Genomic DNA, 25,957 nt, shown 5'->3' with positions numbered 1-25,957 from the left:
CCCGCTGCATGTGGGATGAGATTCTTTAAACTTTTTTTTAATATGATTTTAGAAAGTAGTCATGCAGCTCTTGATTTGCGGAAACAGCAAACTAATGGGTTGTGGATACTCGAATCCCTGTTAATCACAGCTCAGTATATCTTCAATTCCAAAGTCCCTTTAATTTTTCGATGATAGAAAGAGCTTTTGCTAAGCTAGAACTGTACTTCATTAATGGATCCCGAGTAACTTAAATGATTCTTTCATCCTTGTCACAAGAGGAAAACCGTGTGGACTTTGGTTGCTTGTTCAGTTTCTATTTTAAAATTGCTACGAGAAGATAACCTCATTATGGATTGATTGATAGAAATATCCAAAGGTAAGAAAAACATCTAATTGGGATTAAATTTTGGGCTATTGGGTACTCCTTTCGCCATGTTGCAGCCTTTTCTTTGGGATTTTTAGCAAACCAAGTAAAATATTTCCTTGAGATAAATAGGTTAGATTGATAGTTAAACATTGTCTGAAAGCTGCGATATCTTGACATGAAACATTTCATAATCTAAGAATGGGCTGACAAGTTATGATGGTTTTAAATTTGGTCTGTCCTTGTAGAGAAAGAACCCTGGTCTTAATCTAAGAATGGGCTGACAAATTATGATGGTTTTAAATTTGGTCTGTCCTTGTAGAGAAAGAACCCTGGTCTTAATCTAAGAATGGGCTGACAAGCATTGCCATCCGATAGAAAATCAGCTAACTTAAGGGTCAGCCAGAGTGGACTAGTGGAGAAAGAACCCTGGTCTTAATCTAAGAATGGGCTGGCAAGCATTGCCATCCGATAGAAAATCAGCTAACTTAAGGGTCAGCCAGAGTGGCTTAGACTCAAGTATCATGAGTTCCTTGTTAAGTAAAAAGGAAAAAAAATGGTAGAGAAAAGAAAGAACACAGTATTCCTGCAAGCATTAATGGATATTGGCAGAAGTTGGGAATCGACTTGTTCCATCTTCCTATTCTGAAAAGTCGATTTGGGAAATGAAAGTTCCTTTGAAGGCCTCTTTCTTCATTTGCCGAGCATCTCTAAACAAGATCCTAACCGTTGATCAAGTGATGGTTAAGGGAATAATCTCGGTTAACTTCTATTGTCTTTGCAATGAGAGTGGGGAATCAATAAATCATCTTTTTTATCTATAGTTGTATTGCCAATGAGATTTGGTCTTACTTTCTATTACTGTTTCATGTGTTGTGTTGCTTCCCAAATTTCATTTTGTCTCTCTTTCATAGATGGAAAATTAAATATCTAATGCCTGAGGAAAGGATGTTGTGATCGATTATTTCATTTTCTGTCTGTTAGGGAATCTGAAAAGAACGGAACAACTGTTTATTCCAAGGAAAGGAGCAATTGATGCAAGAAATTATAATAAATATTGAGGATCTCTTATTTTTTTGGGGGGCTAAGACGTTCTTGGAATTTAGGGGCTTTTCTTTGATGATTTCCTATTTAGATGGGATGCAATATCTACCTCTTCATTTAGCTTTTGTTTTTGTTTTTGTTCTTGTAGGTTGGTTGATTTACCTCCTCTTCTTTCCTTTTCTCTCTGAGTAATATCTCTCGATATATCAACATAAGTTTGCAAACCATGGTTGGTAGGAGAATTTCATTGCTCACCCATTTAATTTTCAGTGTAGGAGGTTACATAAATCGTGTTTTACCATTCTATTTTACTTGGAAATATGGTAAGATGGGCTTATGCCAAAAGGAAGTAGCATTTACAGTTTGATATGGTTGATGACACACATAGATGCAGAGTCAGCTGTTACTATCAAGTAAATCAGCGGCTTGGATGCCTAATACGGTGTGGGTTTGAGTCCTCTTTTGTCATTCGATTTTATTTAGAGATATAATACGATAGGGATGATCTAAGCTATCAATCTGATCGTGGTTACGAGGCAATCCTGGATTGACTTGTTAGAGTCATAACTTGATTAGCTGAGTCTGTTATTTACAGTGGTTGTATCAACACACATGATGGACATGTTCTTCAATGGAGATCACTCTTAGGTGTCTCCCTAGGCCTACAAACTTAGGGGCTGTGTAGATTTTTGTCCTTGAGATCCGGATCAAGTCCAAGAGATTGATAGGCTTGATATATTGGAATAAAAGTAGGATCAAACAATATATAGACGATTATGAGTTGATCTTCCTTCCACTGCATTGGACCGCATAGTACATCAAACCATCTCATCAGGGAGAAATACTACCTGACCGCCGTTCCCTAAGGAATAGACCTGATCGGCCTTGCCCTTCCTATCTCATAAATAACAATTTTGTTAGCCAATAAGCCTCAAGTATGTAAAGTGAGTCCAACTTTGAAGTGGCCAGGCCGCTTCAAAATTTTGGATGAACCCTCCTCTCAACATGACACGTAGCCTTTTCTTTCATGCCCTACTTTGTCGTTAATATTTGAGAATACCTCCTTGGAGATACCATGTGTAATCCCATGGAGAGGGTTCTACCAAAATTTTGAAGCAGGGACGACCGCTTCAAAGTTTTTTCCATGTTCAGTTGGCTGCGTGGGTTAGTTGCATTTCTTGGGAGTCGGCCCCCACATGGTGTGGGTAATGGAGGTAAGATTGATTCACGACCCCTAAGCTTGAAAGTCATGAATTCTTTTGTATCTGGAAGTAGTTCGTTGTCATATTGGCACATTGACTTATCTGTCTAATCTTCTTCCACTGTTGTTAGCCTCGGTCCTCTCTCGTTATAGCTGATTGTTCTAAATTTCGCTCCTTTCTTGTTCTTTGAGTTGATTCTCAGTTTGAGATATTGCGAACACTTTAGACTTACCACATAATCTTTTCTCCTTTTCAGTTAACTATTCTATATGTTTTACCAAGGTGAGCCGAACTTTGTCAAAAAAAAAAAAATCCAACTCAATATTGAGATGGGAAGATATTCCTACTATCCCTTAGTAAAATGAATCTGTTGAAAATCTGTAATCGATTGCACGTGTTTTTCTCCATGCACCACTTCAGGGCATAAGAATTGAGGGAAACTGTTGTCTTTACCTGACACTTGACAGGGTAGTGTTTAAAATAAAATAAAAATAAAATACTGATTTGGATGACCATTCAAACCCTTTGAGCACATGAATGATGGTGACTCAAAAAAGTTGATACACCCTGCCATAAATTTTTAGTGCAAATGAGGCAAAAATGAAATGTTCCGGGATTTTAAGATCCATCAACCTATGCTTATAGGTTTGCATTAGTCAATATATAAGTTGTGGGCCAAAGTTGGTCTGAATCGTTATCGTTCATTTTTGTTCATGTCGCAATACATTTATAGGGGATTGAGTGGGAGCAATAATGGCTAAAGCATAAGTTTTCACTTACGTAAATGATGTCTGCTCACAAAATTGTCAAAGCGTGAGTTTGACATCACTTAAGAGATTGAAGACTCACCAATTAAAAGTAATACGGAGGTGCGTCCATAGGCTAAAATTTGTTATCAAGTTTTCTAATTGAGTCTGGAGAATATTTTGTCTTCTTTCGGTTGAGCTAAGTCTCCTCCTTGATTCAAGTGATCTAATTTTGCTTAAAGCAACTCCAACTGGGCTTCAATGAAGATTTCTTCGAAAGAGAATTTTTGAAGCCCCCATCACCATCATTTTTAAATATCTCTATTATATCCCTTAAATGTCAATTTTGACATTTTTTCTTGTAACATGTTTTAAATATCATTTTTTTTTTGCATTCTATCTATTATATTCTCCTTTATTTTTATTTTTTTATTTTTTTTTTATTTGTTGAGTGAGTGGATGTGGTGTTTTGGATAATTTGAAGATGACGGGGTTGGTTGGAAGTCGTCAAAATGAGGGTTGGAGTTATTCTTACGTTTGTCATTCGTGTAAATGGTTTTAGAGTGTTTCTATGTGTTTTTGAGTCTTTTATTTTAGTTGGCTTTTCAGATTGGGTCCTTGCAAGTGTGTGCACTTGTAATTGAGAAATTTTAGTATGAATCTTTTTCTCCGATTGTTTATAATGAAGACCTCTCTATGTCAGTTGTGGAACAGGCATAGAGAGGCCTGATTTACAATAGTTTTGAGGTTATGAGATTGTTTTATTTATGTTCCTAACAATAGTTGATGAATGTGGTGTTTTTTTTTTCCCCTTCGCAGCATCATGACATTTTATCCACGGTGAAAAAGTGTTACGGGGAGTAATAGGAAAAATTCACTTTCGTTTTTAAGATATTCCAAAGAGATTAGGTTATTAGACTCTGGCTCTTCAATCCATGTAAATCTAGAATTCTTCGTTAACTTAGGAAAGAATTAGTCAATGATCTTCTTTCCTACTCAACGGGGATTATCCTTTATCTTGACATGTAATTATCCTCTTTTTTTTCTTTTATAATTTTGGACACAATCAATATCCATATCTTAAAGGATAGAGAAGAAAAAGATTTGGGACGATTATTGTACATCACCTTGCGAAGGTTGCACCCAATTTTTTTAATTTTTAAAATCTCTACTCATCACACTCTATTTCAAGAACTCTCTCTCTCTCTTAGAGCCCATTTAGATAGAAATTAGGAAGTAGTTTTGAGAGAAAATAACTTTTTAGAAAGTTAAAAATAGTTTTTTTTTTTTTACTTTTTAAAAAGTTAGGAATTTTTATTTTTTCAAAATAATTTTCTAAAATGAATCCAATCAGATTTTTTAACTTTTTTTAATTTTTAAACGTAAGAAAGTTACTTTTTTTTTTTTTTTTTTTTTTTTTTTTTGTGTATCCAAACAGATTCTTAGTTTCTCCATCTCCTCTTTACTGTGTTTCTTACCTCACCCACTCTAAATTTCTCCTCTAACTCTCTCCAGCTCCATTTCACTATCTTTTATTGAGTGAATGGGTGCTAGGTTTTTCCATTCTTTGGGAGTGCAATCATACAAATGAATTGCAATGGAGATATTTTTAGTGAGGACTGCAAAGGTGATCTGTAACTAATTTGCTCCCAAAAGATTTTAAGGACAATGATGGTAAAGGCCTCTTTATAGAAAATATGTATTGAATAGTTCCCTAGTAAAAAATATAGGTTATTTAAATTCTACTTTATAAAATATTAACCTATTAAAGATCTTTTGAAGATTTTTTTAAGAAAAACACTTGAAATACCCTTATAACAACTTTACAAAGTGATTTGATCTAAAAATTTACCAAGTCAAATAAAAAACTTGATCAATTTATTGATTATTAATATTTATGTGACAAATAAAAATTATATATTTTTATTTATTAAAAAATATTCATAAATTCAATATAATTTTATTAGGCCTATTTAAGTAGTTTTGCTAATTTTTGACTTGAATTAATTTGATGAACATTCAAGTCGATTTTTAAAATTATGTTTTAATTATTTATATATTTTAATAAATATAATATAAATAGATCAAATCAGTTTGATGATGATAACGATCATACTCATCATCATCACCATCATCTGTGCAAGTTAAAGATTTATCGTTTTGGGAAGAGAAAATAAAAAATAAAAAAATTTCTTTTTCTCATTTAGATTCAATTTTTTTTCATTATTTTATAAAAAAAAATTCATAATCAAGGGGTATGGGTATGTCATTAATTTTAAAACATAATCTCAAATAAATATATTTCTTTAAACTCCAAAAATCATTGAAAAGGTAGTTGGATCATTTTAGGGTTAAAAATCATTTTCAGATTAATACTTGATAAAATGGATGTTAAAGAGTTCAAATTTTTTGTTAAAAGGGAATTTTATATATATATATATATATTTTAAAATTCTTATATTCACAAGTAATTAATCCACACACATACATGGAGGGAGGGCAAATCTAGGGAGGGCAATTTTTGAATCTAGGGAGAAATTCTCTAGCTGACAGACAGAGACAGTGGTGCTGTTGTCATATGTCATTACATCATATATCTGGTTGCTTACGTCATTCCTACGTCATATAATGCACATACATGGTGAAGGAATCCTGACCAACAACGGGGGGGCGATTGATTGATTAACAATTTATACATACTTACAAACGCGATGTTTGGTGAAGTCCAAATGGTAATGGTGGGACCCACTCTTATTCTAGTTTTTACTGGATAAGGGTTGGTGAGAAGTGAGACTAAACTCACACGTATACAGTATACAAGAGAGAGAGACAGAGAATCAGCGCTCTTGGTGACCGGCTCACCAACTTTGTTGTGACTTTCTCTTTCTTCTTCTTATTTTTGACAAATTTCATTTGTTTTGTTTAATAAATGAGTCATGTACGCTATTGTGCATCTGAGCTGAACCAGATTGGTCCGACAGAGGGAACCTACATTTAACAAAAAAAAAAAAAAAAAAAAACACTCTACAGAATAAGGATTTCGCCCTTGTTAAGGGTCTTTGACCTCACCTTATGACATTCAAAAATATGATTTTAATTTTAATTTTAATTTTGTAAGTTATGTGGAAGTTGGGTAGCTGTTTATTTTCAAAATCTTTGACAAATTCAAAAGAATTTTGTTTTGTGTTTGGATTCACGTTTTTTTTATGAAATTTAGAGGGCTTTTGAGTAGGATGGCTGATGACTCTAGTAAGACTTAAAATCTTATTATGTTAGTAAGGAAAATGTGTTTACTAAAATGAACAATGAACATGATTTATCAAAGTCGATAAATCTTGTTATACTTTAAAAGTGCTAGGATAAGGACATCATCATGCATTAAATTTGGGAGGTTAGAAATTTATAAAGGTTGGTTTTTGCTATCACGTGTACTGAGGCCACACATTAAATTGCATTAAATACACTTGAGAAATTTAATTTTACATATAAAAAACGTCTTCAAATTTAATTTATTACCAAAATAATTAGATGCTTATTTTCAAGGTGTATTTATTGCATTTTAACTGTACTAAACGGGCATGTTAACAAAATCATAAAAAGTAATGATTTTCTAATGCCTCCTCTAACGCATGCCCCCATCACATAATCATAATTATTTGTCTCGAGATATGCATAAAAAAAAAAAAAAAAAAATTCTTGTGTACCTTGAGACAAATGATCTATGGTTATGTGATTGGGTTGTGTGTTAGAGAAGAAGTGGGGGAGAGAGAGGGGGTGTCATATTATCACGATTCAACCATACAAGGATACACAAAAAGTATGAGTATGCAACCTTAATTGAATCTCGCTTAGACATTTCAGAATTGGTGACTAACTTGATTATTTGAACGTATTCATGACAAACAATGTAATATAATTTGAGATTTCAATTAGTTGGAAACATGATTTAAAATATTCTCACTTGATACATTTTGGTAACGTCCACCAACAAATAGACAAGTCAAACGTATCGGGAGAGATTTAAAATTATGATTCATTTTTCTCATTGTTGAATGAGACAACTCAAAAAATTTATCTGAGACGACTCGATCTGATTCATGAAGGAGACAAGACGTTAAACAAGTTTTTAAACCATGGTTGGAAATTGGAAAAGTAGGGAGCAAAATAAAGAGAATAGTACTCACAAAAATTAATAAATTAATACTTTTATTTGACTCATCCGAGTCGAGTAGTCGGTTTTAAGACTAGGGACTAGGACTAATACTAAAGAAAGAATTTTGTATAAGTGGCATCTAACAAAGTCGCGGTCGGACAATATGTCGTCCGACAAAAGCGTACAAAATAGAAAATAAACGACAATACTCGTTCAAGGCTTTGCTTTTCTCTAACGCCTGCCTAGTAGTGGTTCGGTGTGTCATCCACGTCAGAGAGGGAGGGCGCGGTAGGTAAATTGAGCTATTATCATCACTTTCCTTCCTTGATTTATTTATTTATTTATTTATTATTTATTTCCTTCCTTCCTTCCTTCCTTTTATATATAATGTATTTTGCCAACCAAAACCAAAACCAAAAGCCTACCAACATCTCTCTGCCTCTCCAACCTTTTCTTTTCTCCTCCACCACATATTATTTTCCCTTTCTGGGTTAGCAGTACGGGTGGTTTGTCTGCAAGTTTTCGGCTTTGAAGGGTTGATCGTGGATTTGTTATTACGATAGGTAATTTTATTGCTTGTTTTTTTTTAAAAAAAAAGAGGGTTAACTCCTATGATTTTATGAGTTTATTTATGAATTTTTTTTTTCTTTTTTCCCGGATAAAATATCGCTCTTTGGTGTGGTGAAATTGAAAATAAGGATCTCAAATTTCATTTTAAATTTGACCTAAAGCTCAACAAATATGTAAAGGAAAGGAAAGGAAAGGAAAATCCTGGGGGCGACTGCGTTGACGACGTTGGTGTGATAACCATTAGACTGTTTCCTCGAGATACGACTTAAAAAATAATCTATGGTTATGTGCACACCTCCACGTCAGAAATGTGAGATGTCACTCCCAGCGTTATTCATATCAACGTACGCGTTTGAATGTTTAGGGATTCCCAAGAAAATATGTATCCCTAAGCCCTAAGCCCTAAGAGATTGGCACTGAATTTTAGGAAATTTTTTGTTTTTATTTTTTCCTCATTGGTACTTGCGGTCATATTAATATTAATATTAATATTAATGAAGTAGGAAAGTCCCACAAATATTGATCATATAATATGTAAAATTTTATTTCCAAAATTTTGACTGATTAATAACATAAATAAAATCATTAATTCCACACTCTACTGTCTACGGTTGAGATGCTAGGATTCCCAAGAAAATTGAATCCCTAGAAATGAATCTACCATTCCCTAGAAAATTATACAGATCTCTAGGAGATCTGGTTGAGGTTAAAAAAGTCCTTTTTTTATTTTTATTAAATAAATATAAATATAAATAATAAGTGAACCACGTCAGAAAAACAGAAAGTTCCTTGAGATTCATACTCGTCATCTAGCGATTAGTAAATGGGGGAATTCCTAGAATCTCTCAATATATTAACAAAGTTTTCAGACATCGTGTGGGGTGGTGGTTAGTTCATGCGCGCTGGAGTCGTCCAGAAGCAGTGCAAGTTATTAGGGTACAAGTTTCAATTCAAATCGGACACCTAGTCAAATCAGAAACTCATCCGAGTTACCTCTGTTCCTTGATCTATGGTTTGTTTACTAATAACACACCAATCAATCGTTTTGGAATCAAAATAAATTGTTTATTTCTAGATTGGTGTGTTATAAGTAAAACTTAATATTTCTAAACTTAATAATAACCCAATTCATGATTGTTGTTGCAGAAGTTTGGCAAACATGATAATCAACGTGAAGGAATCGACTATGGTACGCCCGGCAGACGATACTCCAAAACGGAGTCTATGGAATTCAAACGTTGACTTGGTCGTACCAAGAATCCACACACCAAGTGTTTACTTCTACAGGCCAAACGGTTCCTCCAATTTCTTCGACTCTCGTGTTCTTAAAGAAGCTTTAAGTAAAGCTCTTGTCCCTTTCTATCCAATGGCCGGTAGATTGAAGAGAGATGAAGATGGTAGGATTGAAATTGATTGTAACGGAGAGGGTGTTTTATTTGTTGAGGCCAATACGGTGTCCGTTATTGATGATTTTGGAGACTTCGCACCTACTTTGGAACTGAGGCAGTTGATTCCAACTGTCGATTATTCTGGTCATGTATCTTCTTACCCTCTACTCGTGTTACAGGTACACTTTTTTCCCTCTTTTATTTTAATAATACACCTTCAAAATTGGTGATATTAGGTTTACCTCCCTTGACTGATTTGTCAAATTCAAATATAGGTGACTCATTTCAAGTGCGGTGGAGTCTCACTAGGAGTTGGTATGCAACACCACGTGGCAGATGGAGCGTCAGGTCTCTACTTCATCAACACATGGTCTGACATGGCACGTGGTCTTGATCCAACCATCCAACTTTTCATCGACCGTACACTACTTCGAGCGCGGGACCCACCAAACCCCGCTTTCCATCATATTGAATATCAACCCCCTCCTTCTATGAAAACCCACGTGTCCTCTGATTCTTCCACCGAAGTAGCGATCTTCAAAATCACACGTGACAACCTTAATACTCTTAAAGCCAAATCCAAGTCCAAAGAAGGAAACAACGTAATCAGTTACAGCTCTTACGAGATGCTTTCTGGACACGTGTGGCGCTCTGCGTGCAAGGCACGTGGTCTCCCATCTGATCAAGAATCAAAGATGTTCATCGCGACAGATGGACGGTCTAGACTTTGCCCACCACTTCCTCCTTCTTACTTCGGCAACGTCATATTCACTGCTACGCCAATTGCTGTAGCAGGAGATCTAAACTCAAAGCCACTAACGTACGCCGCGGGGAAAATTCACGATGCGTTGGTTCGAATGGACGACGAGTATTTGAGATCCGCTCTCGATTATTTGGAACTTCAGCCCGATTTGACAGCTCTTGTTCGTGGGGCCCACAGTTTTAGATGTCCAAATATCGGGATTACGAGTTGGTCGCGGTTACCGATATATGACGCAGATTTCGGGTGGGGAAGACCGATATTTATGGGGCCAGGTGGAATTGCTTTCGAAGGGCTTGCGTTTATGTTACCTAGTCCGATAAATGATGGGAGCTTGTCTTTGGCCATTTCGTTGCAAGCAGAACACATGAAACTGTTCCAGAAGTTCTTATACGATTTTTAGATAAATTGTATCGGTCGATATTTCGTTCATAAAAAAAAAAACACTTTTAAGTGGGACGATATTTCAAATGTTTGGAGCATTTTATTTTTCAAAGTTGAAGTACATTTGTGTTCTCAATAAGGACTTTACTGTTAATTATTATTTTGGAATGAGTTTTAATGTTTTACCTTGATTTCGCTAGAGTGTCAAATAAATCAATGGTTGGAGATGGGACGATAAGCCCTAGAGATTCTATGAGAGAGCTAATTATAAGGAATTCAACACGAAATTCCCAACTTGTGAGAAATAAAAATAGAACAAAAATACACGTCGAAAAAAAAGAGTAATTACACGCACAAGACAATGTTTACGCGATTCGGCAATTTGCCTATATTCACGAAGTTACAGGGATTCCATTATCATCGTGAAGAATTACAAAATGCGGTTCTAATCCCAAAAATGATAATCGAGACCTTAAAAAATCTTAATCACCAACAATAGTTTTTATATTCTGTGCAAAGGATTTACAATGGATTATAAAATGGGCCCACAAATTTTTTTTGGCGACGTTACCCCCAGGAGACTTGTCCATGAGCGAGCCATGAACTAAGTCTCAGAAAATCTCTCATCAAAATATCACACAAACATTATTCAGGTCGGATCGTTAACTGGATCGAATATAACTAAGTTCCACAAAACCCAACACTAATTCCTAGGAAACCTATGATGATTCTTTCCATATTATTAAGTCGATATGGAAAGATCTCCCTTTGAATTGACCCTTGAAAATATCATTCAGGATTTATTTGGCCCACAAGAAAAAAAGGGCCACTAACTTGGAAAAAATTGGCCATTATCATCTTTTAGAAAGGGTTCCCTTATTAATAATGGAGATTTTCTTCTCAGTTTGTCTTGTAATGGTAAAGCTTAGTAGTTTTGTTTCATGTAAGGAACATATATAAAAGAGGCTTTTGAATGTTGGTTGGTGGGGAAAGGAAGATAAATTGGTTAGGCATTAATTTGACTAATAGTTAACTTTGTGGAGACAAATTGAAAACGCACCGACTCGTGTTACAACTTCACCAATTATATGGTTAAATGTATATTTTTGTGGAGAACTAAAACTTGATTTTTGTTTTTATTTAAATACTCATAAATTCAATAATTTTTTATTTGACTTATCCAAATCAACTCACAAGGTTTTTTTTCATGTATATATATATATAGGGGACGGTTCAGCAGCCCTAAAGTTTGCCAAGTTTGGTGCCAAACATTTTTCAAAATATGGGTTAGAAGCTTTGGAATGAGCTGATTTTTTATGAGGATGATCTCTATGATGAGGAGATCATCCTCACCAAAAATCAGCCTATTCTAAAACTTCTAACCCCATCAAAAATGATTTACAAAAATTAGACGGTCCACGATTATTCAACTTGTAAACTAGGGTCAGAAGTTTCAAAATGAGCTGATTTTTTGTGAGGATGATCTCTTCACCGTAGAGATCATCCTCACAAAAAATCAGCCTATTCCAAAACTTCTAACCACATCAAAAGTGATTCACAAAAAATGTTTGGCACAAAACTTGGAAAACTTTAAGGCTGCCGAACCGCTCCCATATATATGGTCCGGCTCAATGGCTAACTTTTTGACAAACTTTTTGGCAAAACATTTTCCAAATATATGAGTTAGAGATTTTGGAATGGGTTGATTTTTGGTAAGGATGACCTCTACGGTGAGGAGATCATCATTACCAAAAATCAGCCCATTCCAAAACTTCTAACTCATGTTTTGAAAAATGTTTTGTCAAAAAGTTAGCCATTGAACGCTACCCATATATATATATATATATAGGGTCACGTTCCTAAGACTCATATTGAGACTCACATTGCGACACACCGTTTTGTCTTATATGGGCAAAAATGTTTGGAATGAGCTGATTTTTTGTGAGGATGATCTCTGTGATGAGGGGATCATCCTGGCAAAAAATCATCCCATTCCAAAACTTCTAACCCCATCAAAATTGATTTACAAAAATTGGACGGTCTAGAAGTTTCATAATGAGCTGATTTTTGGCAAGGATGATCTCCTCACCATAGAGATCATCCTCACAAAAAAATCAGCCCATTTCAAATATTTTTGCCCATATAAGACAAAACGGTGTGTCGCAATGTGAGTCCCAATATGAGTCTTAGGAACGCTGTTCATATATATATATATATATATAGAGGGTCAGGTTCAAGGGACATATGTAAAAACAATGTAACATTTATAAATTTTCAAAATATGGGTTAGAAATTTCAGATTGAGCTAAATTTTTGTGAGGATGATATCTAAGATGGGAAGATCATCTGGAAAAAAAAAAATCATTTAAATCTGGAACTTCTAACCCCATTAAAAGTGATTTAGAATGTGGACCGTCAAAATTTTGCCAATTTTTATCAATAATTTGTAAATCACTTTTGATGATTTTAGAAGTTTCTGATTAAGCTGATTTTTTGTGAGGATGATCTTCTCATCATAGTGACCATCCTTGCAAAAAATCGGCTCAATCCAAAACCTCTAACCCATATTTTGAAAAACCATTGTTTTTTCATATGTTTTTTCATATGTTTTTACATATGGCCCTTGAACCGCCCCCATATATATATATATAGGGTCCCGTTCAGCACCCTAAGCTTTACCACACACTTTAACAAACGTGTTTTGTCTTACATGGGTTAGAAGTTTTGGAATAGGCTGATTTTTGGTGAGGATGATCTCTATGGTGAGGAGATCATCCTCACCAAAAATAAGCTCATTCCAAAACTTCTAACCCTATCAAAAATGGTTTCAAAAATTGGACGGTCCACGATTTTTCAACGTGTAAACATGGGGCTAAACATTTCGGAATGGGCTGATTTTTGGGGAGGATGATCTTCTAATCATAGAGATCATCCTCACCAAAAATCAGCTCATTCCGAAACTTCTAACCCATGTAGGACAAAACGCGTTTGTTAAAGTGTGTGGTAAAACTTAGGGTGCTGAACATTTCCCATATATATATATAGAAATGTTCAACACCCTAAACTTTACCTCACACTTTAACAAACATGTTTTGTCCTACATGGGTTAGAAGTTTTGGAATGGGCTGATTTTTGGTGAGGATGATCTCTATGATTAAAAGATCGTCATCACCAAAAATCAGCCTATTTCGAAAATTTTAACCCTATGTTTACAAGTTGAAAAATCGTGGACCGTTCATTTTTTGTAAATCATTTTTTATGGGGTTAGAAGTTTTGGAATGGGTTGATTTTTAGTGAGGATGATCTCCTCACCACAGAGATCATCCTCACAAAAAATCAGCCTATTCCAAAACTTCTAACCAATGTAAGACAAAACACGTTTGTTAAAGTGTAGGGTAAAGCATAGGGTGGGGAACGGGACCCATACATATATATATATTTATTTATTTATTGAAGGAATCAACTTAACTAAGTTGGTCAGATTTTGATCCTTCAAATCACATTGAACTCACATTCACCTTTTTTTTTTGAGCAAATTTATTAAATAATGGACGACATATTGATCATTTACCAAATCGGTAAACTATACATCTTATTTTAAAAAATGGTAATTTATCATTTTTGAAAATATTTTATTTTATTAAAATAGTAATTTTCATATTTATACTACTAAAAGTATCATTCTTTTTGTTGAAAGAATCCTTCTAACATGAGATTAAAATGAATTTTATACAGTTTCAAAATATCCTTCTAACATATTGGTAAATTATTAATTTTTTTTTTCTCGAAGATGAAGCCACAAAAGAAAAAATAATAATAATAAAAATAAATAAATAAATAAAATTAAAGAGTTTTTACTAGACTCAACTCGTTGGACATTCGAGTGGAGTTGAGTTACTATGTTGAAAACTGATTCCTAGGAAACCTATATTTCTCATTTAAAATGCCAAACCTTCTGATGTGGACCTAGACTCTTGGGCAAATTGGGTGGCTACCTGTTTCATCGTTCTTTGCACGTCATATATGGCAATTGGGTAGCTATACCTTGCCTACCTACAATGAAAATTGCGTGAGATTATGTACTAACATTCTCCTTAATTGGTGATATTTAGATACAATGGTCACAAATCACTAATCACTCTAGTTTTTTGTGTATATAGGTAAATGCACAGTAACAAAAATTGGCGATTTTTTGAAAAATTCAAGTTTAAAATGCAACTTGCATCCCTAACGATTAAAACGATAAAAAATCATGCCTTTTTATCATTTTTTTTCATAGGGATAAAATTTTAAACATTTTCTCTCTTTTTCTAAATGTGAAATTTGATGCATAATAGAATTTGGTAATTTATAAATGTAGAAATATGGGATTCGATGATAATAACTTGATTTTATGAATTTTCATTAGATTTATATCTTTTCATAATTTTTAATATATTTTTTTATCTTTATTTTTATAATTTTTTCCCCGTTTTTTTCCTATTTTTCTTTTCCATTTTTAATGTTTTTTTCCGAAGTTTTCCCTTGCCGATTTAAATCCATACTCCGACTTTGTGACTATGGGTCAATGGGCTGAAATAGAGATGCATGGAAGTAGAACATAAAGGAATTTGATAGATGCCTAATTTAGTGTATTTTAAATATTTTTAAAACTTGATTGAGTCACCTTTAAATTACTCTGAACTTGACCGAGTTTGTTCAACTTGAGTAAATTTCAAAGTGATTTTGTCGACAAAGTCAAAAGGAGTCAAACATACTGATTTAAGTTGGAAATTTGCTGAATCATATTAAAAGTTGGCTGAGTTAAGTGATTCAGAGAAAAAATTGAACAAATCTGAATTTTATTGAGAATTTCTTGGATGAATATTATATGAACCCTAACAGAATATTTATAGAGATTATATCAATCAAGATATGAAAACTAGCATAATATATAAATATTCTACTTTATTAATGTTCATAATATAGAATATCTTAATTGATATGCTACATATATTGTCTTTCATCACTACCTTACTTTTGTGATGAGATGCATTGATAATGATACAATATATCTCATTGATCATAATATGATGCATCATAACCTCTTACAAAATTTTCTTCAACTTGATCAAATTGGTTTAGAACTATGATGATACCATTGTTTTAAAATTGGAATCCTCTATCCATAGAGTCAAGTCATGTCAAGAACTTGTGAGTCGATTTGGATGAGTCAAATAAATTTTTTTGAATTTGTAAATATTTTTATTATTTTAAAATTAATAAAAATATTTATTTTTATCTTCCACAAAATAATAATAATAATAATAATTTATAATCAAATAACTCGATTGAACTTTTAATTATCTTGCTTGGTGCATTTTTGAGATGACTTGGCCGAGTTTCCAAGTTGACATGGTGATTTTTGCAGTTGACTCAGAGACTTGTTTCAATCAAGTTTTGGCATACCTTTAATTATGTTAATTATGTGTAGTCAGATTATCAAAGATAAATAGAAAGAAATTTAAATAAAATAACAAAACACTAAATAAGTTAGAAATACCGATTGGACTCAATCATTGATTTACCCCTGCAATGTACTAACAGTTGATGAGACTAAAACATTTAGACCACAACTTTAAAATTAACCACTTTTACTTCCACTTCCACTTCCATTCAAATATTGGGATAGATCCCACATTTTTCTAACAAAATATAATTAGGTTGAGTTGACTCGATTCAGTCAAGTTTCTTGTAGGAAACTGGAAATCAAAAATGGTTTTGCAAATCCTTCTAACTCTGAGTGACTTAAAATTTAGGGACAATGATTGCAAAGACCCATTTTTTGAAAATATATATCAAAAGTGCCTTCTAAAAAAATATTGACTGCTTACCCAATTTAACAAATATTAGTCTAAAAAAGATTTTTGAAGTAACAATACCATAATTAACCTTTCAATAATTTTTTAAGTTTAACGAAACATGTTTATTTGAGAATATTTGAGTTACTCCTATATTTTATAACTAATGACATGCCCATTAACTATGGCCATTTCTTAAAAAAAATTATTTCTTTTACTAAAACTTTTAATCTTTGAATCACATAGAATGATGATGACTGCACCAATGACGATGATGGAGATGCGTATGATCATTATCAAACTGATTTGATCTATGTATATTAGATTTATTAAAATATATAAATAATTAAATCATAATTTTAAAACTCGACTTGTATGTTCATCGAATTAATTCAATTTAAAAATTAGCAAGTCAACTCAAATGAGTCAAAATAAAATATTTATTTTTTATTTTTCTCAAAAATATTAATAATAATATAATGTTGTCAAATTTATTATTTGACTCTCTATACTTTTAGATCAAATATTTTGTAAAGTTGTTTAAAGGATATTTCATGTATTTTTTTTAAAAATATCTTCAAAATATTTTTAATAGACTAATATTTTATTAAGTGGGACTTAAATTGCTTGTATTATTTACTAGAGGACTATTCGGTACATACTTTCAATAAAGAGCCCTTCAGAGTCATTCTCCCTAAATTTATTCTTTTTAAAAATGTCGCAATGAGTCTTTAACGAAAGTTTAAAAAATATAAAATATTTTTATGTTGATTTAGGTACACTCCACATTTTTTTAAAACACTTGAGAATACCCATATATTGTCAAAGTGATAACGGACTTTTCTTGAGCTTGTTTTCTTTGATAGAATACACTCGTTTCAACTTCTAACCATTGGTTTTTTTTTTTCTCTCTAAAAATCAGTCATCTTCTATTTGCGGGATAAATGTTTTACCCTCGTTTTTACCTTACAATATTGTTATAAAATGATAGATTGAAGAAAAAGTTGAACAGATCAAAAGAAATATGTCATGGAGTTTGAGAACTTGACTATGTATGGGAGAGCAATCAAGGATTTTTATTATTTATTTATATTTATTTACTAAAGTTGAAGTTGATGATGGCATTTAGGCCATTTTACATTAAACTACAGGAGAAGATCTAAGTCAACAAGGCATGTCACCGATTTGAAAACATAATGGGGTTGGAGGGTGTCTAAAAATCACTCTTATTTTTTAAGTTGAACAATCAAAATATTTGTTTAAATGCACAGATATTATTAGTTCCAAACATTTAACATCGAATATATTATTAATTGTCGAAACCAACTATACCAAAACCTAGAATTATGGGTGGGAATTAAAGGCCAATATGAATGAAACTTGTAGCAAACTAAATAATCAACTTTTATATTTTTTCTTAGGTAGTTGGGGTGGGAGTTCATGGAAAATGACTCAGAATAAAAAAAAAATTGGTAGTTGGGGGTTTGGATGCAAGGTTACGTCTAGTTATTCTAATCTAATCTGATACAGGATATTGCTGGTCTTCGGGGTTCCAACAATAGTTTTAAAACATTGAGTCTGATTTGACTTGAACAAGTCAGAATGGAATGGTTGACTCAGCCAAATATTTATTCAAAGTCTGTTAATGGTTTTTAAAAGAGAACGATTAGTTGCAGATCACTTTAGTACGACTTTTACATCACTTAAAAAAATCCTCTTAAGTTCAACTCAAAAAAAAAAAATATAAAGATTGTGTTTAATTAGTTGAACAGCTACGGTTAGATACAATGGTTAGAAATCACCAATCACTCTACTTTTTTGTGTATATAGGTCAAGGTTAATGGGCCTGAAATAGAGATGAATGGCAAGTAGAACACAAACGAATTTGATGAGTATTTTAAATATTTTTAAAACTTGATTGAGTCAGTTGGCTTTAAATTACTCTGAGCTTATCGAGTTATCCATAGAGTGGAGTCATGTCAAGAGCTTGTGAGTCGATTTTAATGAGTCAAATAAAAGTTGTTGAATTTATAAATATTTTTAAACTAATAAAAAATATTTATTTTTATCCTCCACAAAAAAAAAATAAGAATCCTGATAATCTGACTTCCCTACGAGATATACTCAAAATACTCTCTTGATGTGGCATGTGCTAGAACCATATATTTTTTACTTGGGATACACACTGTGCAGTTGTGTATCCCTAGGCAAAAATATTTATGATTATAACACATGCCACGTCAAGAGAGTATTTTGGGTTATGTCATGTGGAAGAGAAAAAAACTCATTACTCAAAAAATAATAATTTATAACCGAATAACTCAGTGCATTTTTGAGATGACTTGGCCTAGTTTCCAAGTTGACATTGTGTTTTTTTAGTTGACTCGGCATACCTCTAAATATAATTAGGTTGAGTTGACTTGGTTCAGTCAAGTTTATTGGTATTTGTAAATGGTTCAGCAAATCCTTCCAACTCTGAGTGATTTAAAATTTATTCTTTTTAAAAAAGTTTGTTACGAGTCTTTGACCAAAGTAAAAAAATATTAAATATTATTATATTATTTTTAGGGTGATTTAGGTACACTCCACATTTAAAAAAAAAATAATTGCCATGCCTCTATATTTTCAAAGTGATCACATGCTTTTCTTGGGCTCGTTTTCTTTATAGATTAATAGAAAATGACCAAAATGTCTTCATCTTCAACTTCTAACCATTGCTTTTGTTTTGTTTCCCCTTAAAATCAGTCATCCTCTATTTGTCGGGGCAAAATTTTTATCCTCATTTTTAACTTTACAATAATGTAAAAAAATGTTAGATTAAAAATAAAGTTGAATAGATCAAAAGAAATATGTTATAGAGGTCTAGAACTTGACTATTTATGGGAAAGTTATCAAAGGATTTTTATTTTTATTTTTTTGTAATATATTTACTAGAGTTGAAGATGAGGTCATTTTACATTAAAGTATAAGAGAAGATAAAAGTTAAGCGAGGCATGTCATCAATTTGAAAGATAATGGGGTTGGAGAATGTCTAAATCACTCTTATTTGTTAGGGAAAATTATTTAAAGGACTCTCATTGAATAATTTCTTTCTAAATAATCCTTAAGTTTTTAGGGTCAACTAAATAAGATATTTAGTAAACTTTTTCTTTCTGAATGATCCCTGGACCCCATCTCACCTGCTGGGTAAGGTATTTGAAATATCAAAATTACAAGTTTATCATCTTCTTCACATAATTAGGGTTTTCAATGACGATTGTGATTATTTCTAACGATCTTTGATTATTAATGACAAATGGCGAATGATATTCTTTTAATTTTGAACATCAAGATGTATATTTTTTCCAATGATTTATTAAAAGAAAATTGAAGAACAAAGTTGAGATTCAAAATTTTTTTTATGATTGCATTATAACTTTTGATTTGAAATCATAATTGATACATTTTTAAGTATTTCGAGGAGATTAACTAAATATCGAAATTGGAAAAAAAAATGAAAAATCTGATTTGGATTACAACGTCGAGTTCACTAGTTTTTAATTTAGTGTTGCGTTCACCAGTTTTTTAGTAAGTGTCGAGTTCACCACTTTTTATTTAATTATTGTTGAACTCGATGGTAATTAAATAAAAAGTGATGAACTCGATGCTGTAATGCAAATTGGATTTTTCATTTTTCCAATTTCAATACTTTGTTAGTCTTGAACTTGATCGAGTTATCTCATCTTTGTTCTTTAATTTTCCTTTAGTAAATCATCAAAATAAAAAAAATACATCTAAATGTTGAAAATTAAGAAAATATCATTCTCCATTCATCATTCATGATCAAAGATCATAGAAATGATTGCAATTGTCATTTGAAAACATAATTACATGAAGAAGATGAGAAAAAGATAATTTGGGTATTCCAAATACCTTATAAAATTGAGATGAGGTTCAGTTATCATTTAGAAAGAAAAATTTATTAAATGCTTGTTCAGCTAACTGTGAAAACTTAAGGACTATTTAAGAAAAAATCCCTCCATGAGAGTCCTTTAAGTAATTTTCCCTATTTTTTAAGTTAATGAACCATCAAAATATTTGTCAAATAATATTTGTTTAAATGCCCAGATATTATTAGTTCCAAACATTTAACGTTGAATATTATTGACTGTGGAAACCGATTATACCAAAACTGCATCTTTTATCCAAAACCTATAAGATTAAATATGAATGAAACTTGTAGAAGACTAACTAACCCACCTTTAATATTTCTTTGGTAGTTGGTGGAAAATGATTCTAGAATAAAAAAAAATGGTAGTTGGGGGGGTTTGGGTGCAAGGTTACGTCTAGTTATTCTAATATAATCTGATACAGGATATGGCTGGTCTTCGGGGTTCCAACAATAGTTTTAAAACATTGAGTCTGATTTGACTTTTGAACAAGTCAGAATGGAATGGATGACTGAGCCAAATATACATTCAAAGTCTGTTAATGGTTTTGAAAAGAGAACGATTAGTTGCAGATCACTTTAGTACGACTTTTACGTCACTTAAAAATAATTCCTCTTAATTATAACTCAAAATAAAATATAAAGATTGTGCTTAAAGATTGCAACTTCAACTAAGAAATACTTATTTTTTGTTTTATTTTTAATCCATATCAAAAACTCTATTATCACTCTAACTTTTACTAACAGCACCCCAAGATGTGTGATAATATTACTTGGTGATATACATATGAATTGGGGTGCTGTTATTAAAAAAGTTGTGGCAAGAGAATCTCTCTTATCAAATGAATCGTTACAAAATGACTTCCTTGACATACTCAATTGACTCTCTGACGTGATTCAAGTGCTTGAATTGTAGATTTGTACTTTTTAAGATACACAACTGCCCTTTTAATGGGGATGTGCATTTGTGTATCTAGAGGAGTACAGATCTACGGTTTTCACACTTGATTGAGTATGTCATGTGACGGAGTCATTTTATCATTACTTTTATCAAATTTATTGGTTAATTATAAATATAGGTGACTCATTTCGACGTGCGGTGGATTTTCACTAGGAGTTGGTATGCAGCACCACGTGGCAGACCGAGTCTTAGGCCTCCACTTCATCAATAAATGGCATGTGTCCTTCATCCAACCATCGCACCTTTCATCGACCGTACACTTCTTTTTTCGTGGACCCACCAAACCCTGATTCTACCACATTGAATATCAACCCCTTCCTTCCGTGAAAACCCTAAGTGACCTCTAATTCCACCTAGCAATCTTCAAAATCACACGTGAAAGACCTCAACGCTCGTAAAGCCAAATGCAAACAGCTAGGGTGGTCAATGGATGGTGTTTTAAATGGGTTGGGCTTTTTAAGGTTAAATTTTTTGGTCCGAACCCCACTCTTCTAAATCTTGGGCTGGGTTTAAGAAATAAAACCTTAGTCTAAGTCCAATCCACTTATAATTGGCCCACCTACATTTGGATCAGTTGTGGGCCGGGCCAAATCTAATTTTAACTTTTTTTTATATTGTATCAAGAGCATACCAATGGATGCAGTTATTAAAAGTTGTTGTGGCATTGAAATCCCTCTTAATATATGATCTTTAGAATCTCAAAAATTTAAAGGAATATTGATTCTTTTGTTTGCCGTTTGCCAGAGTTTATAGTCTCTCGATCACTTTTTTAAGTGCAATGCACTTCATCAATTTCATAGTCAAGCTCTGGTTAGAATTCAACCCTCAACTAATGCATGTTTGAAAATCACCATGATTAAAAAAAAATCATTCTTAAACACATGATAAAAAAAAATTATTTCCCCAAAAATCTAAAAGACTGGTGGAATCCAATGCTAGTCATGAGTCTAGATGCATAATAAATCGATAATAGAGGCTCAAACTATCAATTTTGAGTCTGACAATACTGCGACTCCATCACCTCAAGCCCAAAAATATCGAGGCCCCAACCATTTTGCAAGCACGAAAATACTGAGACTTCAATCCTAAGTCTGAAAATACCATGACTTTACCACCTCAAGCCTAAAAATTCTGAGCTCTAACCATCTCTCAAGCCTGAAAATACCGAGGCTTCAAATTTCGAGTTCGAAAATACCGTGACTCTACCACCTTGAGCCCGAAAATAATGGTACTCTAACCATTTCGCAAGCCCAAAAATATCGAAGATTCAATCTTGAGTCCAACAATACTGAGACTCCATCACCTTGAGCTCGAAAATACCGAGGCTCTCACTATTTCTTAAGCTAAAAAATACTGAGGCTTCAATCTGACTCCAAAATATTGTGATTGTATCACCTCAAGTTCGACGATACTGAGAATCTAATTTCTTTGAGTTCGAAAATACCAAGGCTTGAACTAATTTGAGTCTGATAGTACTTAGACTCCAATCTTGAACCCAATAACATTGAGGTTCCCATTAACCAAAATTTAATAAAATTACAACTCCAATATAAGATTTCAATTAATCTAAGTCTGATAATACCATGACTCCAACTATTTCATAGAACAACAATATTGGGACTTCAACAAATCTAAATTCAATATCATATAATTGGTTTCATTACGTATGTGCACATCGTTTTTCATCATTTTAGTCAGATAGAAAAGATATCTTGCACCTGACACTTTTTAAATCAAAGAGAATTTATTCTCAAAGATCTAATTAAAGGCTTCAGAAGCATCACATTAGCACACACATGTGCACATTCATTGCATTTTCATTAGTCAAGGAGAATTTTCAAAATTCAAGGATCTGACACCTTCATTGTCAGTGAGAACTCACCCTCAAGGACCTATCACTATTTAGTCAGGGGAGAGTTTTATCCTCAAAAATCTGTATGCCCTGATGTATTGTCGAATAAGACTATAAAATGAACTGTCATTAATTTGACATTCGAATGTCGTACTATCTATCAAAGTGGATTTGTCATCTAGTTTGTTTACACCCTTTATCAAAAAGAAGTATTGGTAGAGACCCCATTTTGCATTCGTCTGATTAGACAATTCGTCATTCAGTTGCTGTGGATTCCTAATGATGAGGGCAGAATATGCAAAGAAGTTGAAAGTTTGTGAGAGATGCTTTTCCAATTTTCTCCAATCTTTGTGATTCCATCATCTTCTTTTCTTGGCATGTTTGACTTAGGATCGCTATCACCTTTACACTTGATTTAATATGTACTTTTAGGACCACCAGGCATATCGATAACTTAGAGACCTCGTAATACTAAGAAAATGAGATCTCAAGACTTAGAAATAATCACATTGAAATTGAAAGAAATCTCAAATTGAAATTCACACAAATTGATAAATTGATCAAAATACCCTTAATATTCGAGCTATACTTAAAAACTATCAATAGGAAAATCAAAATCTTTCGATAATATTTGTGCAAGTTTAAAGACCTCTAATGCTCAGGATAATGGAATTTTTAATATAAAATGACGATTTTCACTACGTGGAATGACACCTATCGCCAAATAAATGACAAATTTTATCACTTAGAATGACAACCCTTGATCGAATGAAATGATAAAATTTAATCACAATAAAAAATAAAAAAAATAAAAATTGTAATTCAAAGTCAAAATTAAAATTTTAATCCTAACTCAGAAAAATTAAAAATTTAAATTCAAACCTTAAAAAATTAAAATCTGAAAGTGGGTATTGGATCCTTGCCACTCAAGATTTAAGTTTTTTATTTATTTATACTTACTGCACTTTAATTTTGAGAAATGAAGTGAAAAAATTGAATTAAATGGAGGTGGGGTGCCAATAGTAATTGCTAGGATTTATTATCCGCAAATCAAAGAAATTTAAAATCATCCAATCGTGAAATTAAATTTAAACCAATCAAACTTATTGCAAATTGAAATATAATATCAATAAATATAATTCAATTTGATCAACCCAATTCATGATCTGTTGCAAAATCTTTAAACCAATCATAACCAATTGAAAATTTTGGTTAACCTTAAAATCATCGTGAATTCTAATCAAGTGGAATTTATTTTCTATCAATCTTGAGAACCATTGACCAATCATTAAACTGAATTCTCGATTGAACTTAACTCTATAGTCATGGACGGTTTTTACCAATCAAAGGGGTCTTACCAAAAAGGCAAGATTCGTGGGATCATTACCCAATGTTCCTAATATCCACATGTTAGAGTTAGTTCGATCAAAAGGAAAAATGAAATTTGGAAAGAAAGTCCTTTGAGAAAGCAATCCTCATGGACCCCACAAATGCTTTAAGAACTTAGCAAACAAATAAGTAAAATAAACTAAAAATATAATGTGATCTTCAAAAAGTGAAATTGGAAATTTTTTTCTTTGTACGTGTTACACGATTTGGGGACCCATTAACTTAAATTCAACTTAAAAGCCTCTAATACATAACAGCCACAAACATCTTCTTTACAGACTTCCCCAATAACGTGTAACAGTCACGACCTCAATCCTATCCCTCTCTCTTCTCTCTTACCATTAAGTCCTTTTGAAGGTTAGTTCTATCCAAAGCTCTCTCTCTCTCTCATTTCAAATCAATTTTTCCTCGCATTTTTAGTTGCAATTGGAAGATTGAAACTTGACTCCAATAATTCTAAAGGCATCACAGTAACGATCATTTTCATTGATTCTTCTAAGAATCTATCAACAATGATTTAGTTATTCTTATTCAAAATAAGGTGAGATTGTAAATCAACCTTCAATCCTCTTTGATATTGATCGATATATTTTCTTGTGCAGATTTTCGGGCGTACGCGATCATGATTTCATGGATTTCTTGAATCCAATATTTGATTGAATTCTTTAAATATGATCATACTTCATTAAACGATTTGCAAATAATCGAATTGAATGCTTGGGAGTTACGTGGCATACATAAGAAAAAATGCTTTGTTTGGGAATCAAGTAGGTCCATTAGAATTTTGGGTTAAGAAACCTATTGAAATTTAATTTTTTGTTTTTGCAAATATGGAAAATCAATTGATTGAAATTATGAACTGGTGATCACTTTAAAATTCAGATTTTTTATGGGTTGGTGATCGATAAAAAAATTTAGATTTTTCGTGAGTTAGTGAATCAACAAATTTTTTTTCACTTTATGACATTGGTGAGTCGATTCACTAAATTTTGGTGAGTGTAGAATGCACTTTGATCTTAGTATTATGCCACGTAAGTCCTTGCAATCTTGATTAGAAATTAAGGCTTTTCCTAATATCTCTTGACATACAAATTTAGAGAAATTTACGCGGTGTAAATTATAATTTTTGAAGAATCTATGCCATAGGATTTGATTGGTCAATTCGGCATAAGATGAAGATGATCGGGCCCACCCCATTTGATTTTAGACCTTGATGTTTATGTTAGTTATTATTTTAATTTGACCATAAGACTTTATTTTTACCCCATTTTTTTTCTCTTAACCATATGATAGTTTTGGATCGTAGTAGAGATCGATCATCTTGATCGGGCAAGTTCGGTGCCTAACACCTCCCAAATCCCATAACTCGACCCCTTACCTGTGGACCACTCTTG

The 25,957-nt window shown here is 32.6% G+C and overlaps 1 protein-coding gene across 1 annotated transcript; it reads left to right on the top strand.

Annotated features, from left to right (window-relative positions):
• The first annotated feature begins 7,886 nt into the window (after positions 1–7,886).
• Positions 7,887–10,784, top strand: LOC147389122 (shikimate O-hydroxycinnamoyltransferase-like). The gene is made up of 3 exons (XM_086419231.1): positions 7,887–8,054; positions 9,208–9,628; positions 9,725–10,784. Exons 2-3 carry the CDS (start codon positions 9,221–9,223, stop codon positions 10,610–10,612), a joined length of 1,296 nt encoding a protein of 431 aa, XP_086275357.1. The 5' UTR covers positions 7,887–8,054; positions 9,208–9,220; the 3' UTR covers positions 10,613–10,784.
• Positions 10,785–25,957: the final 15,173 nt, after the last annotated feature.

Source organism: Akebia trifoliata, chromosome 12 (assembly GCF_017979445.1).
Source record: "Akebia trifoliata isolate Shusen 1 chromosome 12, ASM1797944v1, whole genome shotgun sequence".
In the NCBI taxonomy this organism is placed as follows: Eukaryota; Viridiplantae; Streptophyta; class Magnoliopsida; order Ranunculales; family Lardizabalaceae; genus Akebia; species Akebia trifoliata.
The sequence above is the reverse complement of the archived record's forward strand: the minus strand, read 5'-3'. Positions and strand labels throughout refer to the sequence as shown.